This window comes from Triturus cristatus, chromosome 8, assembly GCF_964204655.1.
Source record: "Triturus cristatus chromosome 8, aTriCri1.1, whole genome shotgun sequence".
NCBI lineage: Eukaryota > Metazoa > Chordata > Amphibia > Caudata > Salamandridae > Triturus > Triturus cristatus.
Window position 1 is genome coordinate 1554292384 of NC_140591.1, and position 22433 is coordinate 1554314816.

Sequence of the window (22433 nt, forward strand, 5' to 3'; positions counted from 1 at the left end):
GACCATCGACCCCTGCAGTGGCTGATGCAGATGCGGGGGGAGAACCCAAAACTCTTGCGCTGGTCCATTTCCCTGCAGGGAATGGACTTCACTGTAGAGCACCGACCAGGCCAAGACCACGCCAACGCGGATGGCCTGTCCCGCTTTTTCCGCCTCGACGAAGAGAGTCCCCAAGGAGATGGGTGACTCTCCCCGCCTTCAGCTGGGGGGGACGCATGTTGGACAGGCCACACGAAGGGCTTGCTCCCTCCCCGCACGACAGGGCCCGAGCTCCGGCCCACCAGGCATAATCCACGAAAAGCACCTGTACCCCGTCTCCCGACGGATCTTCTGCCCTCGGACCTCTACTCATCACGGGGCCCAGCCCCACCGGCTCCCCCGGCCGGTTCAAGCCGCCATCTTGGGCCCTGCACCACGAGGCCGCATGGCCTCGCCCCGACCCTAACCCCGGGCCTGGCCGGCCCCGACATCCCGGCACCACCATCCACCCGGGAGGTGAGCGGACCACTTGGCAGGTCAATAGGAGGACGAAGTGTCAAGAGCTCCTCCCCCGCCAGGTGCCGATCGCCTCCAGCCCCCCCAGGCGCTGGCTCCACCCCCTGCTGGGTGTCTGGACACCTTCATCCCGGGCCCTCCGACCTCCAAGTGCGAGGGTCCGGACATCAAAGGGCGCCTGCCCTATAACTGGGGCAACTCCGGAGCAGGAAGGCAGTTGTATCCTGGAGTCGAGAGACACCGAGAGAACTCAGCCTTGACGGACTACTGGCGCTGCCGTAGCCCGCTCTTGTGAACCATCGTCCTGCCTGCTGGCGCTGCCGCGGCCTTCTACAACATCCATCCTCGTCGGGACCTGCTGGCGCTGCCGCGGCCCGTTGTAACGACCATCCTCACCGGGACCTGCTGGCGCTGCCGCGGACCGTACATCGACCATCTTTCCGGGACCTGCTGGCGCTGCCGCGGCCCGTACCAACTAAGCTCGAGGATTGTGAGCTAATCATCCTCTCATCCAACCTACCTGACTGGTAGACAGACTGTCCCGCTACCCCTTACCCTGCTTTGAGAGACTTGAATCGAGGGGACCCCGGAGTCCAGACCTCCTTGTACCATTCAACCGTACCTTAAGAAGTGCTTATAAAGAACACTGAACCTTATCCGTGTGTGGTATCTGTCTGTGGGGGGGAAGTTACTTGTCTGTACGATCGCTGGAGACGGCTCTCCCCGGAGACCTCTCCTCCTGACCCCGGCCGACCCTCCCGGTCCGTCTATCCTTTCTAACAACACGGCTAATTTGGAGACAAATATTTGCCTTAATAATACAGGAACGATAGCCCAGAGGGGTGAGAAAAGCGAGGCGCGACATGGCCCATGTTCTGAGGTAGGCGGCCTGTGCACGGTCTGTTAAGCAGCAGCGCCCCCTAGCGGAAGCGAGCGGCTATCGCAGAGCATTACCTCCGTTCACTCCTTATATTTTGAAATGAGGGGACTCTGCCAATACCACTCACTTTCAAGGGTAGGCGAAGCATTTGTTCCACAGGTGAATATTTGATCTCATTGCAAAACTGCCTTCCACAGCCATCTAAAAATACAAAGGGGTCTGGAGACAGGCATCAAAGTCTAAGAGTTCACCAAACACGGATGCTGGTGAAGCTTTGGCTTACCAAGTGCAATATGGAGGTCGACTAGATAAAGTGCAAAATGGCTGCTCACTTGTACTCACTGCCTTTCACACCTGAGCCTTGCCTAAAAACTGTTCGTTTCACCTTTATCCGGCCCTGGCAGCACCCTGCCCGCTGCTACTACCACCAACAGGCCTCGGGGGCCCTCGCCGCCCCTCGGAGTCCCTGCAGCCTCCAGACCACATTCCCTTGCTGCCGCCTCTACCGCATCCACTCTCACACCAGCCTCTTGTTCACTCTCCAGTTAACACTAATACCCCCTCCCTGCAACCACCACATTCTACACTTTCTTCTACCACACTTGCCACCCGTTGTAGCCACGTGCATCACACACACATCCTACAGTGAAACACTTGCTACAGACACAAGTGGTAGAGTCCATCCTGTCCTACCACACTCTGCATCTGCTCCAGCAGCATGCATCACACAGATACACCCTACAGTGCAAACATGCTACAGCCACAAGTGGTAGAGTCCATCCAGTCTTACCACACTCTGCATCTGCTCCAGCAGCGTGCATCACACAGATACACCCTACAGTGCAAACATGCTACAGCCACTATTGGTACAGTCCATCCTTTCTCCTCCCCTTCACAGCCAAAGTAACTGAGAAGATTGTCAACATCCAGCTCACGAACTTCATCGAAGCTAACTCCATCCTCGACTCCTCCCAAGCCGGATTCCCCAGCAACAATAGCACCAAGACCGCCCTCCTAGCCGCCACAGATGACATCCAAACTCTCCTCGACCATGACCCTCGTCCTACTAGACCTCTCTGCAGACTTCGCCACCATCTCCCACCGCACACTCACCACTCACCACCAGACTCCATGACGCCGGCATACAGGGAACCACCCTTGACCGGATCCGCTCTTTCCTCACTGGCCGAACCCAAAGAATCAGACTCCCACGCTTCCTCTCCGAACCCACAGAGATCACCTGCAGAGTACCCCAAGGATCATCGCTCAGCCCCACAATCTTCAGCATCTACATGGCCCTCATCGCTGCCATCATCAGACAGCACTAACTCAGCATAGTATCCTACGCCAACACCCATCTCATCCTCTCACTCACAAAGGAACCAGACACCACCAGACTCAGCTTTCAGGAAGGAATGAAAGACTTCGCCTCCTGAATGGCCAGCAGCTTCCTGAAGCTCAACTCAGAGAAGACAGAAGTCCTCGTCCTCGGACCCACCCCCTCCGCATAGGAAAACACCTGGTGGCTCACCGCCCTCGGCAACCCCCCACACTTATGCACAACGCCCGCAGTCTCGGCATCATACTCTACTCATCCCTCACCATGACCGGACAGGTCAACACCGTCTCCTCCACGTGCTTCAACACTGCCCGCATCCTCCACAAGACCTTCAAATGGATCCCCCCAGAATCCAGAAAGATCGTCACCCACACACGCATAACCAGCAGACTGGACTATGGAAACACATTCAATGCCAATATCAACAAAACCGTGCTCCAAAAACTCCAGACCATCCAGAACACTGCCGCCAGACTCGTCCTCGGCATCCCACGACATGACTGCATCACCCAGCACCTACGAGACCTCCACCGGTTACCCGTCGAAAAGAGAGTAACCTTCAAGCTAGTCACTCACGCCTACAAATCCCTCCACAACACCGGACCCCAGCACCTCAACAAAAGAGTCCCCTTCTACACAACCAAGAGAAGCCTCCGCTCCACCGACCTCGTCCTTGCCGAAACCCCTCGCATCCGCAGAGCCAGAACAAGTGGAACTCCTACATCGCAGCTAAGACCAGGAATGAACTCCCACTCAGCATCAGACGTTCCACCACTCTGCATGCCTTCAGGAAGAGCCTCAAGTCTTTAGGTAAGACGTAGCTGTACGATATCCCCCAGTGCCTTGAGACCCTTGCGGGTGAGTAGCGCCCTTAACAAATCCCTGATTAATTGATCCTTTAATAACACACTCTGCATCCGCTCCAGCAGTGTGTGTCACACAGATACACCCTAAAGTGCAAACATGCTACAGCCACAAATGGTACAGTCCATCCTGTCCTGCCACACTCTGCATCCGCTCCAGCAGAACGCGTCACACCACACATCCTACCGTGGAAACATGCATCAGCCACAAGTAGTACAGTCCATCATGTCCTACCACACTCTGGATCCGCTCGAACAGCGCGCGTCACACTGATACACCCTACCGTGCAAACATGCTACAGCCACAAATGGTAGTCCATCCTGTCTTACCACACTCCATCCGCTCCAGCAGAACACGTCACACACACACACATCCTACCGTGGAAACATGCGTCAGCCACAAGTGGTACAGTCCATCATGTCCTACCACACTCTGCATTCGCTCCAGCAGCGCGCATCACACAGATACACCCTATCGTGGAAACATGCTACAGCCACAAATGGTACAGTCCATCCTGTCTTACCACACTCTCCATCCACTCCAGCAGAACGCGTCACACACACACATCCTACCGTGGAAACATGCATCAGCCACAAGTGATACAGTCCATCCTGTCCTGCCACACTCTGCATCCACTCCAGCAGCGTGCGTAACACAAGCACAGTACATCAAGTGCCAAATGTGTGTCTCCCAAATGTGCCAGTTTCCATCCCCTGCCAAGCTTTAAATCCTTCATCCTTTACCCCTCACCATCCATTTTTTAACCCCACTGTCCAGCAGTACTGCTCCAAGTGTGCCTTGCACTTGCTCCTAAACCACACTCACAGTCCCAGCATGCACCACCACTACCCAACCTACCCAAGGCCAATTCACTGCCCACCTCGGGCAAATACAAGCACTTTGTATGTTACATCTTTTCCGCTGTTTTTGTCGGTGGCTCCCTTTAACATATATGAGGATGTTTTATAGGTTAAATAGTGACTTTTCGTAAAAGTGGTCCAAGTTAGCATCGCAGGGCTTGTGCCCAATTGTAATTCCCACAGGATGTCACCAATGAACGGTCAGATTGATGCAAGCCTTTCCAGGCATCTCTATTGTGTCGTCTTTTTTAAATTATTTTCTAGCATTTATTTTTATTGGCATATAGTACTGAAAAAATAACAGCAAATACAGTGACATGCAAGTCCAGCATGGACCCTTATTGAGATACAAATGTTGATTGCGATACATGCACCAATATTAAACAATACTAATATATGAGGAAGGGAGAAAAAGAAGCAGAGGGGTGACCGGGTCTCCCTCGGTGGGAGGTGAACCCCAGCTGTGGCTCCCAAGCCTGCTGTGACACGGACTCAAGCTGCACCGCGCTGGTGAGACCCAAGAAGGCTGAAACTAGCCTGTGGGTGCTTGGGTTCAGATTCAGGAGGGGCTCAGCATGCCAGCTCACTCTTGGGCATGCCCTTTGGGGTGTTGCCAACACTGATCTGCACATGGTTGGTCCCATCAATCTGTAACTGCCAAAATGAGTCCATAACAACGGAATGGAATGTGAACAGGGAATTACAAGTGGTGAAATTAATTCAAGCATTTGTGTCCATGACGTTTTTGTTGTCTAAATCGTAGTACATTTTCAAGGACTTTTGGGCACTGGGTCTGGTCATATTGCAGCGCGCTCTGGTCAGGCAGCGGGACGTTTAGGAATCTCTGATACATGTACCTTTTCTACAGTAAGCAGGTCTTATGGCTAATGCCCTGTCCCCCACCCTGCATGTCTCGCCCACGTCATGACCCCACCCTCATGCAGGTGTATGAAAGACCCCATGCAAGCACCTACTTCCAGAAGGCTTCGCTGGCGCTCAGCTGGGTGGTGTTTGCAGTCACGTTCTGAAAAAGAAGAGAGATTCATGTTGTAGTAAACACTCTCTGAAGCCAGGAAAGAGCAATAGATTGGTTAAGGCCCGAACAGGGCAGAATTCCAGATTAATACTGCTGGGTGGATTACTCTGTCGGGAGACGAGTAGAAGGAGTAAACCAATCAGAACCAGGAGCACAGTACCCAAGGAGTACTCAAGATGTCCAGGTGATGATACCTGGGGACAGACGCAAGCATCCCACCGCCTCTCCGTCCAGTGCCTTTGTATGGGGCATCAACACACTTACTTACATACAACAGAACCAGCAATAACATATCTAACCGGTAAGGCCCACCACAGCCTGGTGCATCTCTAGATCTGCCCAGCGAGTAGACCCTCTGAAAGCCAGTGACATGATACAGCAGATGCCACTCACACAGCTGCCCACACCCGGTCAATGACATACAAGCGGTCATAACAGCTACAGGCACAATGGATGAACTCACAACTGTAGGGTCGGTCACATGCACACTGTCACACAGTTCAACAAGACTTCCATGCAGGCGCATATGGTCTCCGACACCATCACGTGGCTGTATGAGTGTGTCACGAAACTGTCATACATACAGAATCAGTGTCACAACTACACACCGCCATACAGGCGCATACTATTGCAGAGATGCGGGGGCGCGCGCACACACACACACACGCAGCCACATCTGCAGTAACACAGATATATGCACGCAGACACACTCACACTCTGCCAGAGGTAAGAGGTGGCCTGGACTCTCCACCCGCAGACATGGCATGGAAAGACCCAGACAGGAGCATCTGAGAGGGTAACCTGTTGGTGATGCCACCTAGCACCAGACGTGTGGTTGGACACTAACACATGGTAAGTAACTAGCCTAGCATACACCCAATCAGCCACTAGGGCGTAGGTGGGTGCTGGCCCTTACAGGCCTAGGAAGGGACTAGTGAAGAGTCTTCATGCTGCTGGAGGGTTTTGGAGCCAGAGTTAAGCTTACTCCAGCTAGCTAGAAGGAAGGGGAGGGAGGAAACTGTCACAGGTGCCTTAGATACAAACTGTAAAGCCAATGAAGAGTTTCAGGCTCTACCGTCCTGGTTAGGAAGGGCAAGGTTACAGCTGTAGGCATTCAGTAGGTTTTCTCATGCAGGCTCCCACAGCTCTAGGTTTTGAAAGCCACGGTGCTATTTCACGCGGGTGATTTGAGCTACGGCGAGGGTGAATCAAACGTTGGCTGCAAGATCTCACTTGATGTGCCTTATATTTGGTACAAAAGTGATTTGGAATCCTTCTAGAGGACTTCAAGTAGGTCACACCCACCTGGAGTGAGTTCCTTAAGTGAGCAACAACATATTGTAGGTGTTGGACGGAGACCCGATGGATTGAATAATGCAGAATCTTTGCTCTTCTGTAAAGCAGGAGCGGAGTCACAAGGATTGGTGTTGGGGACCTCAGCACAATACCCAGTGTGTGGTGCTATTAGTGGCCCTACTGGGCATGCATATTATTGTTCTGCTCATTGGGAAGGGAGCAGAGCTCCAGAGTGTGGCACCAGCACCACCACCACCACCACCACCACTTGAGGCAACTTGGGAAGAAGGGGTACAAGAACAACTGCTCTTAGGTTTGATTAAAGGACTCCAGACTCTTGAAAAAGGACTCCATCTTTTATTTTATTTACTGGCCCTGACATTTCCAACACAAATGTTTTACAAAAGGAAAGTAGCCACACACAGCAACTCCGACAAATGGGCGGGCAACAAACACCAGGCTGAGAGTTTATGAAGAAGCCGAACAAAGCCGATTTGTGGCATAAACAACAACCGATGGGGCTTAGTGTAGGATGAAGTGTTCCAAGTTCCATAGGGAACTGTCATGGGGGTTCAACTTTTGTTCAACTAGGCCACAATTGCACTGTTGAATCATGAAGGTACGTAGATTATATGCAGCTCTATGCCATATTGTGTTTGTAGGAAGGCATCTTAGGGCGGTGCTTCTACTCGGCCAGTGGCATGGACTTGAAGAAGAAACATGGACAGATGGTGCAGTCATTTTTCCCATTGCTGATGGTCATCTATGCTTATCAGGTAGTTATTAGCGACATGGCAACATCTAAAGCAGCTTGCAGCCAATGTTTACACCTGAACAAGGTAATATAGCGCACCGAGCACAATGAGCCTGTGGACTCCATATATGAGGTATGTGCGAGGGGAGTCCCTAAACACGGTGCCTGTGGACGTCACCGATGAAACGCTGTTCAGCATTAGAAGTGTGATGCCACCAGTACCATCCCAATCTGTGCTGGGAACTCTTCCATTACACTGCAAACAGCGTAAGGAGCAGGCTGGGTCCTACTTAGAGGCAATTAGCGAGGAAGTATTTACTGCATGGAGGATGTTTGACTTTTAAAGAATGGTCTAGATTTTGGAGCAAGAAATGTGCTCACAAGTATTTAGAGACCATGGAACTTGGAGGGACTGCTAAGGTGATATATTAGAGGATTCTGCATCAGAGATCAAGATGTCCTATAAGGGGATCAACTGAGAAGGAAAGTAGAGTTCTAGACCCGTCCATTTTTCCAGAGAGTACAATAGCCTGGGTGACAGGTTGATGCCTTCGATGGAGCAGGTAAAACAAGATTTTGTATACCTCCTCTAATTGGCATGAAATTAATTATGTAATCATTCTAGAATTAATGTACATAACATGTTTGCAGTGGAAGTGGTACTAATCAATATATGCACCTTGATAAACACAAACACACATGGAACTAAATTGCTAATTGTATGGCAAAATTAAATAATTAACAATGGTACGCAAACTAACTTTAGATTGTGGTGAGATAGAAAATTGCATGATTTATACTGCTACGTGATTGTATTGTGGCTTAAAGTTATCGTATGGTAAGTATTATCACTTTAAATGTTTCTGAAGCTAGGAAAATACTAATATATATTGGGATTAGTGTGGGTTGAACATTAGAACCTTCATTTCTAAATTTTAATTTCTGCTATGTCTATTTTCGCTTAGTTTTTAAAAAAAATTTATAATAGCGATCATACAATTATTTATTATTACATTTTTTATTGTATTTAACACAAAGTCTGTAAAACATTTCACATATAGAGAAAGATACACTGAAAACTTCTCAATGGGCATTACAGTGTACAGTGATAGATCGATTACACATTCGCAATTACTCCATCTCATCGTCTGATTCATGGTCTATGATTGGTGGAGTACATATATAACCTCTATACACATTCCATTTGCTCCACAGTTTCCCCCATTTCCTGGGACAGCCCCTATGGACATATGTAGCTTTTTCAGCAAACATAATCAGATCCATGTCGTTACACCAGCCAGTCACAGTTGGGGCCTGCGTTACTCCCCAGTACCGAGCTACGTTTCGTTTTGCTACCATCATCCCCGTTATTGCCCATTGTCGGTCAACATAGTTAAGGTCTGTAGGCTTCCATATGTTCAGAAGGCAGCACTTGCGAGAGAGCGGAACTGTACCTCCACTGACTTCAGTGATGGTGTCCATTACTGCTTTCCAATACGATGTGATCCCCGGGCACTCCCAGAAAGTGTGATAGAATGTACCCACCTCTGCACAGTTACGTAAGCAATACTGGTCTGAGGCCCTACCAATCTTATGTAGAGTCACTCTTGTGTAGTAGGTCCTATGTAATATTTGTAGTTGTATAAGTCGTAGTTTCGAGGAGATCGCTACCTCCCGTGGTGATGCAATGGCTTCCTGCCAGTCCGAGTCATCCATGTCTCCGACCTCCGCCTGCCAAGTCACTCGTAGCTGTGTCAGGGGGTCTGTCGGTCTATTGATGAGTTTCTGGTACGTGAGGGAAATTACTTTTTTATGCAAAAAAAGTCGGTCAGGAGTCGGTCTTCTAAGGGGGATGATTCAGGGAGTGTATCTGTTGCTGGAAGTGATGTTTCTAGTGCGTGTTTCACCTGCAAGTATCGAAACCGCTCCCCGGGGGCCATCTCATAGTGCTCCTGCAGGTAAGTAAAGGTGACTACCTTGCCCCCCTTCCATAGGTCCCCTATCCTGGAAATTCCTATCCGGTCCCATTTCTGAAACCCTTTACTATTTCCCAGGGTGCCCAGTCTACCAGCGTCCCACAGTGGGGTGTGTCGCGTAAGTTTATCGGCCCATCTGAGGTGTTGTGTCGCTGCGTGCCAGACATGAAGCGTGTGTGCAGTCGGCCCAGGAATCCCTTTCATTTTTCCCTTATTATATAGCATCCTATTAATTCCTCCAGGTCCCAAGGCCACCCTGTCTTAGCGAAATGCTGGATCTGTATCCGGCACATGGAGCCATTGTTTGATTGTCTTCAGTTGTGAGGCCCAATAGTATTCCCGGATATCAGGAAGAGCAATTCCACCATCGTGCCTGCTCCTAACGAGTTTATACATGGCTATCCTCTCAGGTTTATTGTCCCAAAGGAGATCGGTAACTTCCAAGTTGATTGCCTTGAAGAAGGAGTTGGGCACACAGTATGGCGTGTTGTGAAGTGCATATAAGAAACAAGGCAAAGCGCTTTTTTATAAAGCGCCGCCTTACCCAGTAGGATGAGCGGCAACGTCTTCCAGTGTCGAATATCACGTCGCAGCCTGTGTAGCGGTGGTTGGAGATTGAGTGCCCGGAACGCGTCGGGGTCTGACGTCACATGTATTCCAAGGTACTTAAAGCTATCTGTTACCATTTTGACCATACAACCCCGGGGCAGTTTAGGAGGTGGGCCATACAGGACGTAAAGAACCTATTTCTCCCAGTTAATCGTGTATTACGACACTGATCCAATCGCCCGGCAGATATCAAGTAGTACATTGAGAGACCACGCAGGAGAAGCTATGTATATCAGAACATCATCTGCGTAGAGGGATATCCAGTCCTCACATCCCTCCCGCCATCTTAAGCCTCGTATTTTTGCTTAGTTAAAGTTCGGGCCTACTAGGCCGCAGTACTCAAGATGGCGTTCTCTGAAGCAAATGCCACCCTGTGCTCTAGATTTCTGCGCATGCCCAGATAGCTTTGGAGATCACGAGGTGAAATGAACTCTTGACCTTGCCAAGGTCGATGTGTTAGGGACTTGACCGCAAGCCAGAAGATGACCATATGAGAACCAAGGAAGAGACAAAGAATGAACCTGTCCATAGGACCCTTTTGCCTTGAAAAGATGCATTCGCTGGTCCCCACATGGGAATCGGAAAGACCGTGACAACTTGTGAACTTTTGTGCCAAGTCACTATGCAGAACCAGTTTGCACTGGGAAGAGTGCAATGAACTATTGATAACCCGGAACTGGCCAATCAGAACATTTGGTCTGCCCTAAAAGTTGCCATATTTGTATGAAGTAAGGCACAAAAAGGTATAATAAACCCTCATCTGTCATTACGGAGTTAGAGAGTCGGAGTTCGAGTTCGGAGTTCGGAAGTTGCAGTTGGGTTTTGGAGTTAGAGTTGGTTGGAGTTGGAGTTAGTGGGTTCGGGAGAAGATCGAGAGTTGCAGTTGGAGTTGCGGCTACGTTTGCCTTTGGGTTAACATTTGAGAGGGAGTTCTTGTTGGGTGGTTCGACTTGAAGCTATTCGTCGCCTGTTCATTGGGAAATGATTTACTGCAATTTTCTAAATACATGCTTAAATGAGTTTTCTAAATGTTTAATTACTCTTTAATAAATCAAAATTTCAAATTATGAGCTGTAGTATATAAATGTAAGGCTAAAAGGATTGATTCATAATTTAGATAAACAAAATCGAAATAACAAGAAATGAGTTTGGTTCTTAAATTAATCATTGAAGATCTCAAATGTTTTCTAGACTTTAATTGTGTTTTAGCTGGTTCTAATTCACCATCAACCAGTCCAACTAGTTGGTCCATCGACCAAACAGTGGAGTGCCTTGATGATAAAGTCAGGATTCTGAAGACTGTATATAGAATGTAAATATAAATAATAGAAAAATAGTCCTGATAAGTAATAAGGTACCCACGTTGTCCAGCAGCCCTTCTTCTGTGTACAGATTCAAGTGAGTTTTGTGTGGATGAGAAGCGTGTTGGTGTTATGGGCCCCACCAATGAATGAACCTTTGTGAATAAGAATCTGTGACATAAGGAGAATATGTAAATTTTGTCCTGTGCGCTTTCATGGCAGCTGGGAACATTGGCTCCTACATGCAACTAACTAGAGTTTAAAGAGATGGATTAGAGAACAGTTCATTGAGAAAAACAGTAGGAAAAAAGCACTACAGAGATTGTTGCCTACCGATGATCCCAGCTTTGATCAGGCTCTGAAAACAGCCCCAAAACATTGACATGCAGCATCTTGCATGAGACAATTGATGGTGTGAGTCAAAAGTGACCATCATCATGAGGAGCAGAGTTGGCAAATGTAAACCTAAGGGCAAAACAAGAGAGTAAAGAACGAGCGGGAGGACAGTAGCTGCTTGAAGAGAGGAAGTAAATGTCATGGAAGGAATCTAAAAACGTTTCAGCGTGGTCACAAACATGTTATAAAGGTAACAAATGGGCATTATGCGAGGGTGTGCCTGGGGAAGGAAGCGGAAACACCCTGATAAAGTGTGGGTGCAGGGCGGAAGGGATTCAGGAAGAGAGTATTTGGCGGGAAGACATGGTTATGCATTGTATTAAAGGTACACGGGTAATGGCAGGTACAAGATCTCCCTCTAACCTAGTTATAGAGGGCGAATTTATTGGAGTAGCACCCAATTGAGGTTTTAGATCAAGGGTTAAAATAGAAGGTAAGATCTTGCTCCATGGGTGTGAGGCAGTAGAGTTGACGCCATGCTGAGATTTATGAACAATGAGGGCCTTGTGTATGCCTTGAAGGATGAATATTGTGGTTTAATATAGAAGAAAAGTCAATGTCATATTGGATCCCATTCACCTGTATCAAGATCCATGTGCCAATGAGGATGGAAAGGCTTCTGCATCCACTTGGGAGTGAAATCCTGGATGTTATTAGCAAATGCTGGGAAGTTTAAGTAGTTCTGCCACAAGATCGTCCTGAGGGATGACGGCCGACCCTATGTAGACAAAGTTCACAGAGTTCTCGCTGTTCAGAAAGAAGCTCAAGAGAGTTGAGGAGAGGATGTCACTTAGATACAACTGAAGAAATCAAAACTTGGGAGTGATTGATGCCCATGGCCTAAATCATCGAGATTGGATGTGGATTTGTGGTGCCTCAACATTTCTGTAGACCCCGTCCTGCTCTTGAATATAGCCGTGCTCCCTTAGGGGGGGGCTCCTTGTTTACAGACTGGATATACCCTCATTGGTTCATCAGGCAGACCAACACAGGCAGCCATGACATTTTTCAGGGTGCGCTTTGGTATAAAAGAATGTGGTCAGCTAAGTACGAGCGTCTGTTCACTTTCCAAGAGCCATGTACATCTAGTTTCAGTAAGTTACAAGAGCAGCAGACTCAGGATGACATGCTTGGATTTAGGGTGAGTGCGCACCAACAGGAGGCATTGGAAAGAGTGTTCAGTGGCCCTGATAGTGAATGACTCCCAGAAGAGAGAAGAGTAAAATCTCAGTGGATGATGTGGAGTATTTGGGACATATGTGCTAAACAAGCATTGCCGCCAGTAGAGCTTGGGACATGCCATTGGAGAGGCTCAGATCAGAAGATTTCATTCATGGGGCTGGCGCAATCATTTTCCAGAATTGTATCACAAAAGACAGAACCCAAAAGTTTCTTACTTAAAAATAATATCAACATTGTGTGGAGCAAAAAGTGTAAACGTGTTGGGTTGAGTTAAGGAGAATATAGTAGAGTCAAAAACATTAAAAGCTTTTGACGCAATTGACAAATACATAATTGTGACAGATGGGAGCAGACGTGTATTGTGAGTATTACTACTGCAAATGACAGGGGGCTCGAAGAAGTTGAATCTACTGCTGTAGGACCATGTTACTTTGTGTGAGTGGGAGGACCTGGCATGTTGGGAGGGCAGCACTGTGGGAACTACCTATGGGTACCAGAGTTTATCCTGCCTACCAATCATAGGCCATTCATAGACCTTTGGCGGTGGCTTGAGGATGCAGCAGAGAACACAACATGTTCACCTGAATGTCTAAATCTCAGCAAGCAATATCCCAGGAGGAAAAGGTGTCTGTGAAAGCCTGTTTATTTCAGGAAGTCATCTGCTTAGTTTTTGGAATGCGTGATGTTGCCTTCTCTGTCCCACAGTTTCTTAGGAAGAGGCAGAGATGGACTAGATCATCCGGTGAGCACAGTGGATTCCCATGGCTGCTTCCCAATCCAAGAAGTCATTTCCTGTCTCTCTAGCAGGCTGCTTCTGAATTTTGGAAAAAAACGTGCAGTGCAATGCAATACATCCAATAGTATTGCACGCTATAGTCTACCACGTTTTCCACCCTTTGCTCTATACAGTTGTTCCACTGTTTCATGGTTTTCATGAGTCTTCTGCAAGTCTCTCCTAGTCTCTCGATTCTTCGCATCAACTTCTGAACGGTTTTCCCAAGTACATCTTCCATCTGACACTGGAGGTTTTTTGCCTTTGGTGCTTTTCCTCCCATGTGACCTTACTGGAAGACACCTCATTTTCATGCACTGTTTGCCCTGTGTAGGTGGTACTGGGTCTACAGGAAAGAGTGGATTGCGTCAGGCAGCACTGAAACCAGGACAGAAACCTCAGCCCAATCCAAAACCCGACACCTCTTGAACACCAAAGGAGCCGGTTGCGTCACTCCAAGCTGGCATGACAGTCTCTGAAATATTCTTAGAATATGGACTATGTTGCACGGTTCGGAAATGTCACTGACAATTGTGTCCCACTCACTGTCCTTGATGTCACAGATTAAGTTGCCAATGATGAAGACTGAAGAGAAAGAGTGTTTTGTCAGCAGGTGAACAAAGCATTGAATGAAGCATTGACAGACGAGACGAGGACGCAGAGTTCCAATAATGCTCATTCTATCCAGGGTTATCCATTACATCAACGAAGGTTTGCTTCTGGCAGGTCAACTGGCCTTGGCTAAAGATGGCTATGTATGTTTAGCAGATGAATTAACAATGGATGGGGATTTGGCCAGACAGTTAGACCTGCGGGTGGCAATACTGGGAAGAAGGAATAAGGCATTGGTAATGGCTCATGAAGGTTGCATCGCCAAAGAGCCGTCATAACATATGGTCATGAAGACTTAAGGTGATCTTCTCTCGACAGGGCGGTTGAATGTTTTGTGAAGGATTTTTCTGCATCACACCAGATTGCAGCACCAATGTGATACCTTTGTGTAGACAGGATTAGTGTTTTTTTGTTGAAAAGCGGGTGGACGGGTTGGTAGCATTTGAGTGCGAAAAAGCTGGAGGGTGTGTCGGAAGCAATATGCAAGGCACAAGATTAAGAAAAGAGGATGTAAAGAGGCTGAGAGTGAATGATGGTGGAGTGAGTGTGCAGATATCAGGTTGGATACGAAGGAACACAAGCAATTTCCTGCACTCCAAAGGGTGTTGCAGTTGAAGGAGGATGTGGCTATGTTGGCGATTCCTCACGGAATGAGAGAAGAGATCTGTATGAGAAGGCGGAAAAAGAACAGGGCTTTTGAAATCCAGACAGATGTGTTTAATGTTATGGCAGTACATGATAGTACCGTGAGAAGCAATCGCTGGCCCTTGACCTGGAGAATTAGGTCATGACATCAATGTTGTGTGGTATAACTCCACCCTTCCTTTCACCAAGTTTCCATATCTTGAGGGTACAAGGGATGAGGAAGTGTTGGGACTTATAAGCGTGAAATAAAATAACCCATGTTCACTTGGGGTGGGGGGGGCGGTGAAGCTGTTCGGTGGCTAACATCAGTTTCTGGACAGCAGGTACAACAGGTCTGGGAAACTTGGTGATGTGTATATGTCCTCTGCCATTAAGAAGCCTGTACATTTCACTTCTTTTCAACAGTGAAGACAGATAAACAGAGGCAAAACTAAAGCTAGTAAGAGACAATGTTCTACATGTATGTTGGACAGGCCACATGAAGGGCTTGCTCCCTCCCCGCATGACAAGGCCCAAGCCCCGGACTCCCAGGTGTTACCCACAAGGGCAACCCGCACCCCGTCTCCCAACGGAACTCCTGCCCCCGGACATCCATGTATCATGGGGCCGAACCACTACTGGCTCCCCCGGCCGGATCAGCCGCCATCTTGGACACTGCGCCACGAGGCCGCGTGGCCTCAGCTCGACCCTAACCCTGGGCCTGGCCCGGCCCCGACATCCCGGCACCACCATCCACCCAGGAGGTGAACGGACCACTTGGCAGGTCAATGGGAGAAAGAAGTGTCGATGGCTCTCCCCCGCCAGGTGCCGATCGCCCTCCAGCTCCCCCGGGCGCTGGCTCCACCCCCTGCTGGGTGTCTGGACTCCCTCATCCCGGACCCCCCGACCTCCAAGTGCGAGGGTCCGGACATCAAAGGGCGCCAGACCTATAACTAGGGCAGCTCCAGAGCAGGAAGGCAGTTGTATCCTGGAGTCGAGAGACACCGAGAAGAACTCAGCCTTGACGGACTACTGGCGCTGCCGTAGCCCTGCCTTGTGAATTATCGTCCTGCCTGCTGGCGCTGCCGCGGCCTTCTGCATCATCCATCCTCGTCGGGACCTGCTGGCGCTGCCGCGGACCGTTGTAACGACCACCTTCATCGGGACCTGCTGGCGCTGCCGCGGACCGTTGTAACGACCACCTTCATCGGGACCTGCTGGCGCTGCCGCGGACCGTGTAACGACCACCTTCATCGGGACCTGCTGGCGCTGCCGCGGACCGTGTAACGACCACCTTCACCGGGACCTGCTGGCGCTGCCGCGGCCCGTCCAAGCTAGAACACCGAGCTCGAGGATTGTGAGCTACCCACCATACCATCTCAGCTACCAGATTGGTAATCAGACTGTCCCGCTACCCCCTTTTCCCAAACCAAGAGACTAGAATCGAGGGGACCCCTGAGTCCAGACCTCCTTGTACCATTTCATCGTACCTCAAGAAATCGCCTATAAAGAACGTTAAATCCTATCCTTGTGTGGTGTGTATCTGTGGGGGGGAAGTTACTCATCTGTACGATCGCTGGAGACGGCTCTCCCCGGAGACCTCTCCCCTTGTCCTCGGCCGACCCTCCCGGTCCGTCTAACATTGGTGGCCAGCGGCGCGATCCGAATCAACGCGTAATCGTACAGAGAGTAGCTCACCCCACGACAAAACCACGATGTCAACCAAAGAGAGCGGATCCACCGAGAAATTCCAGATGGATAAATTGGAAGAGTATAGCCATCGTGAACTGAAACAATTCTGCATGGAACTAGGCATTGCTACCACCGGCCTGAGTACCAAAGACGATTTTAAGCACGCCATTGAGTCGTGGGCAGAAACCGGGGTCGCCGGATCCCCAGACCAAAACGGTGCAGCATCGGAGAGGAACGCCACGGCTCCCGAGGAGCGAGGAACGGGCCTCTCGCAGGAAGAGATCCAAGAAAGAGAAAAAAACAGATTACATGAGTTGGAAATGGCACGACTCAAAATGGACGGTGAACTAAAATTAGCCGAGCAAAAACTGAACCTAGAACATCTGCGGCTCCGAGAAGAACGGGAAGAAAAACAGAGGCAGAGAGAGCTCGAAGAAAAAAGACTAACATTCGAACACGAGCGCAAACTGGCAGAAATAGAACTACGGAAGCAGAACAAAGAACCGGAGGTGCCCGAGCGACCGCGCACCCCGGGAGCAACCGAAAAGAAAGTCCACATCCCCAAGGATGTTGTCCGAGAGTATGTCCGAGAGGACGACTGTTGGAAAGGCGTCCGCCGGAGGGGGGTTCGATACACGTCTTGCCCACCCCTTTGACCCACCTCTCCCAAGTAAGCCGAACCAGGCGCGCACACCCTGATCTGCACTGTGAACAGAGGGACACCACACGTATTCTCGGTAGGACGATAAGTTCTTTTATCGATGATTTCAAGGGATCTTTATGACCCAAAAGGCAAAATAGTACAGCAGTGGCACAACGTACCACAAATCAGTCGGGGGGAATGGGGGTAGCGGGACAGTCTTTCAAGATAGTGTCTCTGCGAAATACCCTGCGGAAGCTCACAATCCTCGAGCTGGAGGGTGTCGTGTCTCTGGGCGATCTCTTATCGAGTCGTCCTCAAGGGGAGCGCCGCGAGTCTCTCAGCAGGCACAGGTGGTCGGAGTTCAGGAGCCGCGATTCCGTCCGCAGGGCTCAGATGGTTCAATAGCTGGGGGGCCGCGAGTCACTTAGCAGGCCTAGGTGGATCAGTGTTCGGGAGCCGCGACCTCGTCCGCAGGGCTCAGATGGTTCAATAGCAAGAGGCCGCGAGTCACTCAGCAGGCCCAGGTGACTTCAGCGTTCAGGAGCCGCGACAGCGTCAGCAGGCTCAGATGGTTCCAGGTCTTCTCTGTCCTTGTTCCTCCGGCACCCCTTGTTATACTCCGCTGGTTCTTTGAAGTCCAGAGTGCTCGCAGAGGGGGGACTGGGGTGACGGAGGGGGTTCGGCGGGATTTCCTGCCGCTCACTTCTTTGGTCTTTTCAGGTGGGTCTGGGAGGGACCCCAGACGCTCGGTAGGGGAGGCGCCTGCTCCCCAGGGGCCTGGTGGCCGATTGAGTCCTCCCGGGGAAGGCGACCCGAGGTGTGACTGGGCTGGCGCCTCTGGGTCTGTGTTGAGGCTCCCGCTTCCTTGGTTGGACATGCGTGGTAGGGTGGTGAGTTGGTCAGGTCTCTGGCCGGCCCGTGGATCGGGGGTGGCTGGGGCGGCCGGAGTCGGGGATGTCGTGTCTTGAGGGTGGTTGCAGGTTGGCGGGATGATGGAGAGGGCAACGCCGTGAGGCCGGTCTCACAACGACATACAACAGTGGTTCAAAGCCTACGAGATCGCCATGACCTCCCACCGGATCGATCGGAGTGACTGGGGAGCCGGCCTATGGGGGAGGTTCGTCAACGAAGGCCGCGATGCCCTACTGCAGCTCCCAGACCATCAGATGTCATCCTATGACCACATGAAGGCTGCCCTCCTCACCCGATATGGGCTCACACCCGAAATGTACCGCCAGAGGTTTCGGGACTGCACCCGGATCCCGGGTACAACGTGGGTGGAATATGTCAACTATTTCAGCCGAGCCTTCGAGGGTTGGATCAAGGGAAGCCACGTAACGACCTACGAGCAACTTTTTAATCTCATGGTGTGGGAGCACCTGTCTAACAACTGCTTCGTCGAGCTCAGGCAGCACCTCCTCGACAGTAAATTGACTGACCCACGGCAACTCGCCGCCGAAGCTGACCGGTGGGAAAGCACCCGAGTGGGCCGGAGAGGGCCACACGAGCAAAACCGGAACAACCAAGGTCAGCACCGTCCCCGAGGAGGAGGAGGAGGCCAGGGGCGAGGGAGAGACACCGTCCCGGCCACTCCCGCTGCCAGCACCCCGCCCCCGGCCGGCCGGGGCAACCCCCCGATGCGCCCGGGGTTCCGAGCCAACGTCACGTGTCACCGATGCCAGCGAGTCGGCCACTACGCCAATGACCCGAACTGCCCGCAGAACCAAACGCCAAAACCCCGCCAGGTAGCTGCCGCCGCCCTGGGGGGAGAACAAATCTCCGAGGAACAAGAAGAATATGAGCAGGCACAACAAGAGTGGGAACCGGCCGCCATGGTTCTAGCGTGCCTAGGGGGAAAAGACATGGTCCCGCGGGCTCCCCTACCCGCCAACACCAGAAAATATAGCCAGTGGGTGAACATTAATGGGCGCCGGGCCGAAGCCCTACGTGACACCGGGGCCAGTGTGACGGCCGTCCGCTGTCACCTGGTAAAACCAGAGCAGATCCTGCCGAACATTCTCTGCCCCGTCCGCTCAGCCGACAATTCCGAGAGTCTATGTCGGATGGCCTGCGTCCCCTTCGAATGGGGAGGGGTCTCCGGCATGTTGAAGGTGATGGTCCGGGATGATGCCCCCATGGACTGTCTCCTGGGGAATGATCTTGAGAGTTCCCCGTGGGCCGACGTCGAAAGAAGAGAGCACCTGGGGATGCTGGGCCTCCCGGACTGGGCGTGCGTAACCACCCGGTCCATGGCCGCCCGTGCCATCCCCCGACCAGAAGAACCAGAATGGCCTGCACCTCCTCCCCCGATCGCTCCAGTAGAGGACACCGACTATACCGACCCCCCAGAGCCAACCCCCGAAGGGGTCGCCCAGCCCCAGGACCTTCCCGGCCTGGCTCAGTGGCGTCAAGAAGGGGGGCCCACCCAGGAACAGTTCCGCCAGGAGCAGAAGACCTGTCCCTCCCTCGAGGGACTCCGCCAGCAAGCCATCGCCCAGAGTGCAGGGGACTCCACCGGAGCCCATTGGGTCTATTGGGATAACGACCTGTTATACAGTGAACAGAGAATCGCGGAGTTAGGGGCCAGTCGAGTGCTGGTGGTGCCCCTCCGTTTCAGAGACTTCCTGCTAAATTTGGCCCACGATGTCCCCCTGGCTGGACACCTGGGCCAGGACAAAACCTACAGTCGCCTGGTGACCCACTTTTTCTGGCCGAGGATGCGAAACGACGTCCTCAACCACTGCCGGTCCTGCCCCACGTGCCAGGCCAGCGGGAAGAGCGGGCGCAAGCTCAAAGCACCTCTGCAACCCTTCCCAGTTGTCACCACCCCGTTCGAGAGGGTAGGAATAGACCTTGTGGGGCCCCTGGACCCCCGCACAGCACAAGGACATCGGTTCATCCTGGTACTGGTGGACCACGCCACCCGCTACCCCGAGGCTGTGCCCCTGCGAACTGTAACAGCTCCGGTGGTCGGCCGGGCCTTAATGGGGATCTTCTCCCGGGTGGGCTTCCCCCGAGAAGTCGTCAGCGACCGAGGCACAAACTTTATCTCGAAATATATGAAGTCCCTCTGGCAACAGTGCGGGGTCACCTACCGATTCACGACCCCCTATCATCCTCAAGGGAACGGACTAGTTGAGCGATTCAACCGCACGCTCAAGGGAATGATTGGGGGATTGGAAGAGCCCCTCCATCGCCAGTGGGATGTACTACTTCCGTGCCTCCTCTTCACCTATCGAGAAGTTCCCCAGAAGTCGCTCGGTTTTAGCCCTTTCGAACTCCTGTACGGGCACCCTGTGCGAGGGCCCCTCAGCCTAGTCAAAGAAGGTTGGGAGATAGCCCCCCTAAAGACCCCTCCAGACGTCTTCAAGTACCTCCTGGCACTACGCAATCAGACCCGGCGATTCAGGGAAATGGCAAAAGCGAATCTTGAGGCCAGTCAGGAGGACATGAAAAAATGGTACGATCAAAATGCCTCCTCCGTCGAATTCGAACCTGGTCAACAAGTGTGGGTGATGTCCCCCACCGAACCATGTGCCTTGCAGGACAAGTGGACGGGGCCCTTCAAAGTGGTCGAACGCAAGAGCCCCGTCACCTATCTCATCGATATGGAGTCTCCCCGGAACCCCCTCCGGGTCCTCCACACCAACAGACTCAAACCCCACTTTGTGCGCTCGGAACTCAGCCTCCTGATGGCTACAGACAGTGGGGCGGAAGAAGACTCCGAGCCTCTCCCTGATCTCCTGAAGACTCAGGAGAAAGACTGTTCCGTGGACGGGATCCGGCTCTCCGATGCCCTCACCCCAGAGCAACGCCAAGGCTGCCGGGACCTCCTGCTGCAGTTTGCTACTCTGTTTTCCCTCACCCCAGGGGTCACCCCCTGGTGCTTGCACGACGTGGACACTGGGGACAGTCCCCCTATCCGACACCGGGCCTACCGCGTACCAGATCGGGTGCGGGCCTGCATCCAAGAGGAAGTGTCCAAGATGCTCACGCTCGGGGTCATCGAGCCCTCGGACAGCCCCTGGGCCAGCCCGGTCGTGCTGGTCCCCAAAGCCGCTGCCCCCGGCACCACTCCTGAACTCCGATTCTGCGTCGACTATCGGGGCTTGAATGCTGTCACCAGGACCGACGCTCATCCCATCCCCCGAGCGGATGAATTGATCGACCGCATGGGGGCTGCCCGCTACCTCAGCATCTTCGACCTGACAGCGGGCTACTGGCAGATCGGTCTCACACCCCGGGCCCAAGAACGGTCCGCCTTTTCTACCCCCGATGGCCACTACCACTTCAAAGTCATGCCCTTCGGCATGAAGAATGCCCCAGCTACTTTTCAGCGACTAGTGAACCAGGTCTTGGCGGGGCTCGAAGAGTTCAGCGCCGCCTACCTGGACGACATCGCTGTATACAGCCACCACTGGTCCGACCACCTCCACCACCTCCGAGAGGTCCAGCAAGCCCTCCAGCGGGCCGGCCTCACAATCAAGGCCGGCAAGTGCCAAATTGGTCAGGGGTCCGTGACCTACCTCGGACACCAGGTGGGAAGCGGTCTGGTGGCCCCTCTGCAACTCAAAATCGCTGCCATCCAGTCCTGGCAACCCCCAGTCACGCAGACCGAGGTCCGAGCCTTCTTGGGACTCACCGGCTACTACCGGCGGTTCGTGAGGGACTATGGCAGCATTGTGGGGCCCCTCACGGGTCTCACGTCCAAAAACCACCCGAAGAAGATTAACTGGACCCCCGACTGTCAAGCGGCCTTCGAGAAGCTGAAAGCCGCCCTGTGCACCGCCCCTGTGCTCCAGGCCCCCGATTACAGTCGGGAATTCATTGTGCAAACGGACGCCTCCGACCACGGCATCGGGGCGGTTCTCTCCCAGCTGAACCCCGAGGGTCTTGACCAGCCGGTGGCCTTCATCAGCAGACGCCTCCTGGCCCGAGAACAGCGCTGGAGCACAATCGAGAGGGAGGCCTTCGCAGTAGTGTGGGCCCTCAAAAAGCTCCGGCCCTATCTCTTCGGTACCCACTTCCGGGTGCAAACCGATCATCGACCCCTGCAGTGGCTAATGCAGATGCGGGGGGAAAACCCAAAACTATTGCGCTGG

At 52.0% G+C, this 22433-nt stretch overlaps 1 protein-coding gene across 2 annotated transcripts in view; it reads right to left on the bottom strand.

Annotated features, from left to right (window-relative positions):
- LOC146806134 (sodium-dependent proline transporter-like) overlaps window positions 1-22433 on the bottom strand; it is a 309885-nt gene that overhangs the window by 74817 nt on the left and 212635 nt on the right. For both annotated transcript variants that reach the window (XM_085623473.1, XM_085623474.1), the window contains exon 5: window positions 5413-5462. In XM_085623473.1, coding sequence (XP_085479599.1) covers window positions 5413-5462 — 50 coding nt within the window. The remainder of the gene's footprint in view (window positions 1-5412; window positions 5463-22433) is intronic.